Raw genomic sequence first — 9528 nt, 5'->3', positions numbered from 1 at the left:
TAGAACTGTGTGGAGAGCAACTACAAGTTGTAGTGCTAGAGCTACAAGGGCGGTCTCACGAAATCCTCAACCGACTGGCTACCTGGCGGAGAGAGCTTGAAGCCTTGGACCGAAAGCTTGAGAAAGGCATTCTTATCATCGAGCATGACTCTCGGTCGAAAGCGAAAACAGCTCCGCAAATTATGAGTATCCCATGGGAGGAAGTCGAAGGAAAGCAACGAAGGGTGCACGAAGCGGTGCAGGAGTGGTGGAGCCATCTTTGCAACAGTGAACAGCTGGATTATGATCATGAAAGCGATGAAGATGAAGAACAGGATCAAGTGTCCTGCAGACAGAGCCTTGTGGATGATTCATTTGAGACGGTTTCTTCTTAATCCTAGCGACACAGATATCATGTAATTCCTTCCTAGGGCTGAAGGCTCATAATTCGATACCAGGTTAAGGTACAATACTGAGATAAATAACAAAAACATATACTTCAGATTAATATCATGCCTGATCTGACTATTTTGGCCTTTGTGTGTTCTTGGCACTACGTCTAATAGTAAACTAGATAATTCTCACTGTAAGGCTCACGTAGCTTCTCCTGTAAGTTGTGAGATAATAGCTAAATGCCTGATTGAGGAGTAAGAATGGTTAAGAATAGTATCACTCCACGTCACCGACCAGGTGGAGACTGCACGAAAGTACAACTAAACACCCCTCATTTGGCGTGATTTACCCCTCTCGTTTCCTTGTGGTTCGGTATATGGTATATGCCGCCGTTAACAAAATGGCGTACAGTGCCTCCTACTTCAACCTCCCCTCTTGCCCCTCATTTCCATCACTAAAGAAATCAAACCAGAACCTGGAATTTCCTATGCGTAGCAAACAAAGCTGCAAACTCTAAGGTCTTAGTCATATTCGTATTACTATATCTCATAAGCTGATTGATAAGTCTCACAGTGTTTTGCCATGCCACGTGAAGAAGATTCAAAGCAAAAAGCGGAAGAAGCCGCGAAAGCAGCAGCAGCGAAGGCTGCTGAGGAGAAGCAGAAACGCGAGGATAGGGCAGCTGTCACTAAAGGTCTTACTGACCATACGACAATGAAGCAACTGTCATCTTCAGGTTATGAGGCTAAAGCTAAGCGACAGAGATAGCTGAGCATGTGAGACTAGGCTATCATAATACCAACTATCCTTAAATGCACACCCTGCATGTTGACAGAACCAAGTACAGTAGATAAGCAGATGATCCCTCTGCTGCATTTGCTAGTTCGTGTTGGATAGCGGAAACAATTTGTGTAGCAGAGAAAAATATTTTTGAATTAGGCATACTCTCTTCCGGGATTACAGCGCGCGAGACAGAGCTCTGTACCGGGTAACATATCTTAAGTCAGCGTGGAGGACTAAGGGCGAAATTGCTTCATCTTATGCGTAGTAGTGGAGGCTAAAGGGAGACGGGCCGGGCAACCGAAAGGGGCGTAGATCCTGCTAGGATATAATCGGTAAATCATTTTGCATTCCAAAAACAGATGAAATTGCCTAGGAATATGCGTGGGCAAATCAAAGTAAGCGCCTACCTTGGCATCCAATCTTCTCCTTGCCAGGCCTCCAGGAATGCACGAAAGAACGCAACGGGCGCTTTTTTAAACGACGTGTCATTATGCTAAGAAACGTCTTTATGGAGACTGCTGCGCCTCCTTAATTGTTCCACCCATCCGTCTGCTTTCTGTCAATTGCGCCAATTCCCAAACCAATTTTCGCCGCTGAAGTAATATGGTTCCAACGTTAGGGCAGGAATTTGGGTAGGTGTAGTTCCCGTTTTGTTTGTTTCTCTTTCTTCGCACCGAGAAGGATAATCTTCGAGTTTGCTGAATGCGCCGTCTCCAGAATACCGATCTGATAGTCATGTGGCTCCAGATTCACGAGATGTGCCTTTGGAAAAACATGAATGACGCCATTCTCGATGGATACGAATTTGCCTTGGCTATCAGCTTTGTTTGGTGGATGACCTTGTGGAATCATGGTGGACGAGAGTGTGATGTTGATGCTCTGGCCACAGAGCTTTGACTGTTCCCACTTCCAAACTAGCTCCTCGGTCTTCGAATATATAAAAGGGGTTTTGGTGACCGGGACTTTTGAGGAGAGATCGGCATGAAGAACATGCTTCCTACTTTGTTCAGCATCTTTACAAATGGCCATTGGAAGTTAAAGTACGTACCCATTCGCACGCCGCCAATGCGACAAAAACGGACGTTCCAGCACTTGTAACATCAAGTGCAGCATTAAATGCAGTATCAAACAGTTCTTTCTAGGAAGATCTTCTGATAGCAATCCGCAGATACTGCTCTGCCGACGTAAATGTGGGGAATCGGGTACAAAGCTGGCCGTCTTTTGGGATGAGATCAGTATAAAACAGTATCGGAGCACCTTACAGTGAGTGATATTCTGACGCTCTAGGATAAAATAAATGCACTTCACGGAGGACCAAGCGAGTTTAAGTGTTTTCCCATCAAAACTTGAATGTGCTCACACTGAGCTGGGCTTCCCTTGTGAAAAGGTATATCCTGGTGAAAGTAGCAAGCCACAAGGTTGATCAAACTGTTTGAGACTACGTTGGCATCATGCCAGGCAATATTTTTCACTCAACGTTGGCGAGCTGTTTCAACATAATTCTTTCGCACGACGGGAGACAACAAGGTCAAGGCAGACAAAATTCAAGGTCTACATTGATGCAGCTGATGGACGCACAGAGAGACTATTTGATCTGTGAAAAGCTTAGGACAAGAAGAAAAATATACGTGAAATGCTCGTAGAAATTCCAGTCAACTTAACTGAATCTTTACTCTGGTCATTAAGCATGTCAATTTGGGACTATAGCTCGAGCGTAAAGTCACAAGACTAGACTGCTTCAGTGAGATGCCTCCAAATCAACCCGAGGTTGACTTTGCTAGGATTTATCACTTTATTGCGGGTAGAAGTGTTGAGCGGACGGAAGGTGTAGATTCGATAAATCTGGGTGGGATGTGATTGTCGCCCCACAGTGGGTGATGTCGGTTGAAGTCTCCGGAGAGGATGATGCTTGTAGACCGCTGCTCGTTTTGCCTCGCGGCCGTGATAGTGTTTTGTATTGCTGTAAGGGCTGGTAATGCCGACTCGTCGTCACCCATGAAAAGCGGTGCTGAAGGTATGTAGCCCGAAAAGAGAAGGATTTGGAAGTCGGCTGACCAGATCTTAATGGATGCGACATCTGGGTGGTCGCAAAGTATCTGGCGGTGAGAGGAGGTAGAGATTCGTCTATTTACGTAGATCAGGCTGCGGAATCGAACTGTATCGGTCTGCGTCGTAGGTCGATAAAGTCGCCAGGCGCTGTGGTTGACATGCGTGCGATATGTTGTAATGGATGGCCCCTGGATCAAAAGTACGTCCAGATCTTGGCTCTGAGGGTCATTGATCAGTGCCTCCATTCTCGGTCCCGATTTCATCATGTTCAACTGTAGAATGCGAAGGTTTCTCTCTAGCATCTGGCGGGGTTAGAGGTCGCTGGGCCTGGACACTGTCGATCGCCAGTCGTGTGTTCGCCGCTACAATCAAGGCACCGGGCCCTTACGCCGGGTGGGCATCGCTCCCGCTCGTGCTGGCCTGCGCAGTGTCCGCATCGTGGCGTTTCCTTGCACGACCATGCCAGATGTCCAAACCGTTGGCACCGGAAACATCTCTTTTTCTTGATCTCGCGTCGTTCAACGTGAGGGATGAAGTGCTGGCTGACCACGAAACCTTTCCGCAGCATATGTTCCGCTCCTTCTGCGGAGTCAAACCAGATTCCTAACGATGCGAATTTCCCCAATATCTTGTCCTTCAATTTCATCCAGGCCAGTTCGTCGATATGGAAGCCGTGCTCCGCTAGGTCGTTATCTTCGATGATTTTCTCCGCTGCCTGAGTGGCCCCTGTTTCCAGGTCAAATTCCTCGGTAGGGGTCCGGTGTACGACGACACCGAATCGTGGTTTTACCAGCTTCGTGTTATTGCCCAATTTATGTAGCCACTCGGTGTTGTTGCGGGCTGCCTCAGCCGACTCTGCGTTCTTGAATCGGATGACGTAGCCGGTTTTGGTGGTGCCGATGCCAGCTACTTGAGCGTCTTGCGTTGCAGCGTCGTTCCCTAATGCCGTGCGGATGTGTGTGTTGGCAGCATCGGTAGGAAGATAGCGCCCAAACGTGTTTCCGTCGTTGTTGTCATGATCTCTTGGGTCGACTAGTGTTCTCTGGGTGCTGATTCGGACGCAGTCTTGCTCTTTCTCGGGTTGTTGGTGTCTCGGCGAGAAGGCGCTATTGCTGCCGTTGGCTGCGACTGTGGCCCAAGACCTGGTCGCAGACACTGTCGGGGCACTTTCAATCCTTGCTCTCAAAGCTTTCACCTCCTCGTGAAGTTTCTCGTTCTGTTCCTGGAGGACATTTTGGTTGTGCTTGATCTCCTGAAGTTCATTTTGGGTGGCTGCGATGGTCGTTGTTTGGTGGCGGATGACGTCCTTCAGCGTGCTGATCAATTTCCACACTTCCTTGGTCGTGATTCGGCCGGCTGGATCCGACGGGGCGAAGGCATCTCCACTCCGGGTTCGCTTCCGGCTCTCGATGGTGGCCCTGGCTTCGAGGTCCTCCTCAGTGAAGCTAGCGGTAGTTTCTTGGGTGTTTGTGGGAGGTGTCTCGGGCCCTCCCGCGGGTGGGTCCGTCATCGGTCAGGGGTTAGTTCCCGCTCGGTACACAGTTCGATAGAATACAGCATGGGATCGAAATCAGTCTCGTCTGCCCTGTACAGTAGTATTCCGATCTCCTTGATCTCTCGCAAGATTGTACAGGCAGGATCGAAATCAGTTTCACCGCTTGCACATAGAGATTCTTTCTCAAACCCTCTTTCAAAACACGCTAATGTATTTCAGACTTGGCTTGGTTTCAAGTATTGAATCGTAATGAAAGGCTTCATCACGTGTTTGGTGTTCACTCATTACTCGTAACACTGTTACCAGAAATAACTACATCAATGACACTATATGTACTTATTATTTTACTTTATTTCCGAAACTTGATAAGACTTTAAGGTCATTTCCATTCAAAGAGTGCGCGCTCAGTTAAATTTTCGATAAGATGATGGGAGTTAGAAAGTGCACATGAAAAAGTGCACATGAAATTAGAAAATGCAATGTAAACATAAACACTAAGAGTATAATTTTCGCATCTACGTATATCCAGCGACTTCTTTACTATTTCCCGTCGGTTTCCGCCTCCTGATCGGTAACCCGTTCCTCCTCTATTTCCATTCCCATGCAGTTCTCGTAAGAGAAGCTTTAAGACCCATTTACGGCCTTTTTTAAGGCGGCCTGGAGAGCGTTGCCGTAACGGTCGCCCGCTGCAGTGACGTCCGCTCCCTTGTCTAAGAGCAGTGTGGCAATCTCTTGATGGCCATCGGCTAAGGCGGCCTGAAGAGCATTGCCGTAAAAGCCGCCCTGCGCGTTGACGTCCGCTCCCTTGTCTAAGAGCAGTGTGGCAATCTCTTGATGGCCATCGGCTAAGGCTGCCTGAAGAGCGTTGCCGTAAAAGCCGCCCTGCGCGTTGACGTCCGCTCCCTTGTCTAAGAGCAGTGTGACAATCTCTTGATGGCCTCTGTACGAGGCGGCGTAGAGAGCGTAGCCGTACTCTCCGCCTTGCGCGTTGACATCCGCTCCCTTGTCTAAGAGCAGTGTGACAATCTCTTGATGGCCTCTGTACGAGGCGGCGTAGAGAGCGTAGCCGTACTCTCCGCCTTGCGCGTTGACATCCGATAATTTCTTGATTCTTAATAGCCTAGATAGCTAATAAGATCCTACCCTCGTGCTCAATTGAATTTTGAGAAGATTGAGTGCGAATTAGTGGTATGGTAGGTGGTTGAATAAATTAAATGCTAATTACTTGACGCGTTTTTGGTAGGGTGGCCACTCGCTTATGGTGGCCACTCGCTTGTGAATTACGTTATCCTATAACTTAGTAGTAGCAACCTTAGACCGTACTGCCTACACCCTAATGTCTCGGTGGCCACTAATTCACTGGCTACTACCGGCTACTATCGAATATAATATATGGGTATTAATTACTGTACTAGGTAATCTATTCTACTATGGCTACCATAGATAAGGTGACGTACTATGATACGGTATTGACAGCCGTCGGTCGCACCCCATCAAAAAAAAAATGCATGAAATTAGAGTCCGCCACCATACCACCATTATTAGTCTGATGCTAAATCTTTCGCAGTTTATAGAGTATCTAATTAAATAGATCGTCTTTAAATTTCAGACCGATCGGAGCAATAGGTAGCCCTCTGACCCAGGTTCCAAAGCTCGGACGGAACCTGGGGGTGTGGATCCAATTCAGGCCTCCAGCTCGGCCAATCAGAGGCCCCCATTCAACGGAACCAACCCAGCTTCCGTCACGGAATAGAGTTAGGGTCAGCCACCACACCACCAATATTAGTCGGATGCCTCTCAAAACTTTCACAGTTTATAGAGTATCTAGTTAAATAGAACGTCGCCAATTTTCAGACCGATCGGAGTAAAACTAAGCGTTTTCTAGTTGGGTACGTACTCCCCCCTCCTCTTCTCCTCTCCCCCCCCCCCAACTGTTGACCGTCCCGCTTAGCCAACCACAGGCCTCTAAAATCCGTACATAGGTCGGGTACGTGTCGTGAATAGAGTTAGTCTTAATATCAATATTTTGATTGGAAAGCAAAACCAAGGTGGAACCAATGAAGAACTAATTGATGGCAGTATATAACAAGGTTACTATATTCAAATCACGCACTATCCTGATAGCGCAGGAGAAAATGCCGAGGGGTGAAACCGAAGCCAGCACCCACAAACAAATCATCCTGCCTCGCACCGACCTGCCCCAAAAGACCCTTTCTGTTGCCATCTGGGTCGAATGCCGCGATTGTGACGGCAAAATTCTGTCCAAGGACCCCGGAGGTGTTCTTTTCCGGCTCGACTGATTCAATCTTGAAATGCCACTTGCTTTCTTCCATTGCCCCGGAACATAAATTGGACATCCCTTCTACGGGTCCATGTTTTTTTCCATGAACCCAGGTCTTGGAATTTGTGTTGAATAGCGTATACTGGTGCTGGCGCATGATCTAGGATAACGAGGGTTAGCTGATGCGAGAATGGTCAGCGAGAGTTACATACCCGTCGAGTTCCACCATACGTGGGTATAATTCCATGCAGCTCGAACACCTCGGTTTGATCATCCGCGGAAAGTCTCATGTAGAGACTGTTGTCGGTTCTATCTGGATGGAGGCTGATGTATTTGTTTAGCGCCTTCTCATAGAAGCAAATGTTGAGATGGTCTGGTGCCAGGGGTGGTGGCTTCCTAATGAGATCAAATTGATCTCTGACCGCACTGCCTCCCTGGATCCTATCGATGAGGTCCTCGATAGCGAGGATATTCTCCTGCTTGACCACACGCCAGTTATAGAACGAGGCGACGGTGCTACACCATTGAGGAGGACTACACGAATCAGCATTTTCATGTTATATGGAGAGAAACAGGAGAACTCACTTGTTGCAAAGTAGTGTGTTACCACCTTTGGCCTCCCAGGACATCTTGGATTCGAGAGAAGAGGTGGTATTTTCATCTTTGTTACCCTCTACTTTGCCTTTTCCACCCTTGACAGAAACCCCCACGGCGGGTCCGGAGACAGAGAGCCCGGCAGCATTCTTCATGGATTTGGCTTTCTCAGATACAGTTTCACCGGTAATGGCAGTCGAGTCTTCCGAGGAATGGAGGCGCCCACCGAGTTCAACCCGGGTTGCAAAAAAAGATCCGTACTTGTTCAGGAAAATGCTGAGTGTGTTCCAGTCCTTCACCTTCTTGACGGCTTCGACACATTCTGCAGTGACTTCTAAACTATCTTCGTCGAGCAAAACAATCACCCGTGGAAACTGGTCCGGTTAGCGAGGCTCGAAAGTATAAACACTGTATCTCACATTGTATGTTATGACCATCCGTTTCTTGTCCGTCCTGTTCGTCACCAGCTTTTTGGTCTCTTCCTCGCTGTGATGGGAGGCAGAAATACCTGCGCTATATCCATAGACGCCGGCCCCACTGATATCATCGTCAGAAAAATACCCTCGACCCGAAATATAAGACTCACACTGCCAATTCTGCATCAACCTGAGCCAACGAGCTCGATGCAACAGCTGTCGCTACGGAAGACTGCGATTCGGTTACTTCCACGTAAGAATCGTCTGCGACAACGAATCGAGGAATATGAAGTCCGTGCTAATCATGGTCAATATCCGGGAAAAAATACAACGACATGCAACATGACTTACCTTTGGAACCGCAATATCCGAGTTGTTGTCCAAAGCCACTTCGTAGTCCTCAAATTCGCGCTTCTTTGACTTGAAGGCTGCCTGGGTCAGTTTTGTGGTCAAACGGAAACTCCTGGATCACAACATACCAGGATACATAGCGCGCTCCACCCGAACTCCAATGTCCACATCGCGCAATACCGCAGAGCTTCCGCTCAATAGGGAGTTTGTATTCATGACAACATTCCAGTGGCGCTCCAGCATATCCGCTGGCTGACTGTTGCTTGCATTTAGAGCCACTTCCGTCCAAGCCGTGGGCAAAGTGAACTTACGTGATGGTGCCACTGCCAGTTCTCGCCATGAAATCAGAGTGGCTGTAAGATTTTTCCAGTAGTTCTGGAGACTTGCCAGCCAGTAGCTCTGTTTTCTATCTGGCGTCAGTTGTGGTGCTGGAAAGTAAATCCTCAAAACGTACCTTCAAGTCGAATTCCATCTTTTCATTCAAAAAGTTCTTTGTATTCTCATCAAGCTCTGTTGGAAGCTTACGCGACCTGAGATACACCGCATAGTGCGTGGTGGCTCCCTTAGGGTTTTCGTTTGGCTTCACCTCTTGATCACCGTTGCCATTGTCATTTTTGTCCGAGGAATCATCACTTCCATGATTCAGCGCCTGGATGTATGTCGAAAACGGGAGATTGTCATTGAAAACTGCCCCTGCTTTGTTGCAGAACGAGCACCCTTGCCTGCGACTGCTTAGCGTGATAAAAGTCACGGCAGGAAGTCCTAACATACTGGCGAAATGTCAATGCTTTTGCATTATTGAGCTGCTCTCTAATCTCCTTCAGCGTCATTCCATCTAAGTCGGCCGTCGTTTTTTCGCTAATATCCACGATTTTCCTTAGCTTGGCTGCCAGAGATGACTTGTCGACGATGTAAACATCGAACAAGAGTTTTGCTTTCACTTCGGTCATGTTGGTGTCTTAATCAAGTTCAGTTTTCTTGACTAACAGAGCAGGAAACGGCAGGAATGGCCTCTTCTTATAGCATAGGTATTTCTCCCAAAAGCTTGCCACCCATGCAAGAAGCGGCTGAGTTGCGTTGTATTGCGATCCTGTTTCTTGCTACTTCAGACAAGGATGAACCCCTCTCTCTGCTCTCCTCAGGTGGGATGATCAACCCCACAAGAGCTGAAAACTAGAACTGTCTCC

At 47.9% G+C, this 9528-nt stretch overlaps 3 protein-coding genes across 3 annotated transcripts; 1 reads left to right on the top strand and 2 right to left on the bottom strand.

Annotated features, from left to right (window-relative positions):
- Positions 1-29: 29 nt before the first annotated feature.
- On the top strand, positions 30-1140 carry PENARI_c069G11850 (uncharacterized protein; the record flags this gene model as incomplete). Its single annotated transcript, XM_022637621.1, has 2 exons — positions 30-320; positions 946-1140. Coding segments are annotated over 2 exons (486 nt in total), but the record flags the coding sequence as incomplete, so codon positions are not given.
- Positions 1141-2942: 1802 nt separating this feature from the next.
- On the bottom strand, positions 2943-4714 carry PENARI_c069G09036 (uncharacterized protein; the record flags this gene model as incomplete). The annotated part of the gene is made up of 2 exons (XM_022637619.1): positions 2943-3506; positions 3593-4714. The coding sequence occupies 2 exons, from the start codon at positions 4712-4714 to the stop codon at positions 2943-2945; spliced, it is 1686 nt and encodes a 561-aa protein (XP_022482523.1).
- A 609-nt stretch (positions 4715-5323) lies between these two features.
- PENARI_c069G05383 (uncharacterized protein) lies at positions 5324-9291 on the bottom strand (the record flags this gene model as incomplete). Its single annotated transcript, XM_022637616.1, has 11 exons — positions 5324-5819; positions 6809-7140; positions 7193-7514; positions 7566-7948; positions 7994-8111; positions 8161-8288; positions 8342-8418; positions 8470-8597; positions 8653-8747; positions 8796-9063; positions 9113-9291. The coding sequence occupies 11 exons, from the start codon at positions 9289-9291 to the stop codon at positions 5324-5326; spliced, it is 2526 nt and encodes an 841-aa protein (XP_022482530.1).
- Positions 9292-9528: the final 237 nt, after the last annotated feature.

The sequence above is a fragment of the Penicillium arizonense genome (genome assembly GCF_001773325.1).
Source record: "Penicillium arizonense strain CBS 141311 chromosome Unknown PENARI_contig069, whole genome shotgun sequence".
Classification (NCBI taxonomy): Eukaryota; Fungi; Ascomycota; class Eurotiomycetes; order Eurotiales; family Aspergillaceae; genus Penicillium; species Penicillium arizonense.
Note: the sequence above shows the minus strand (reverse complement) of the source record. Positions and strands in the feature narration are given on the sequence as shown.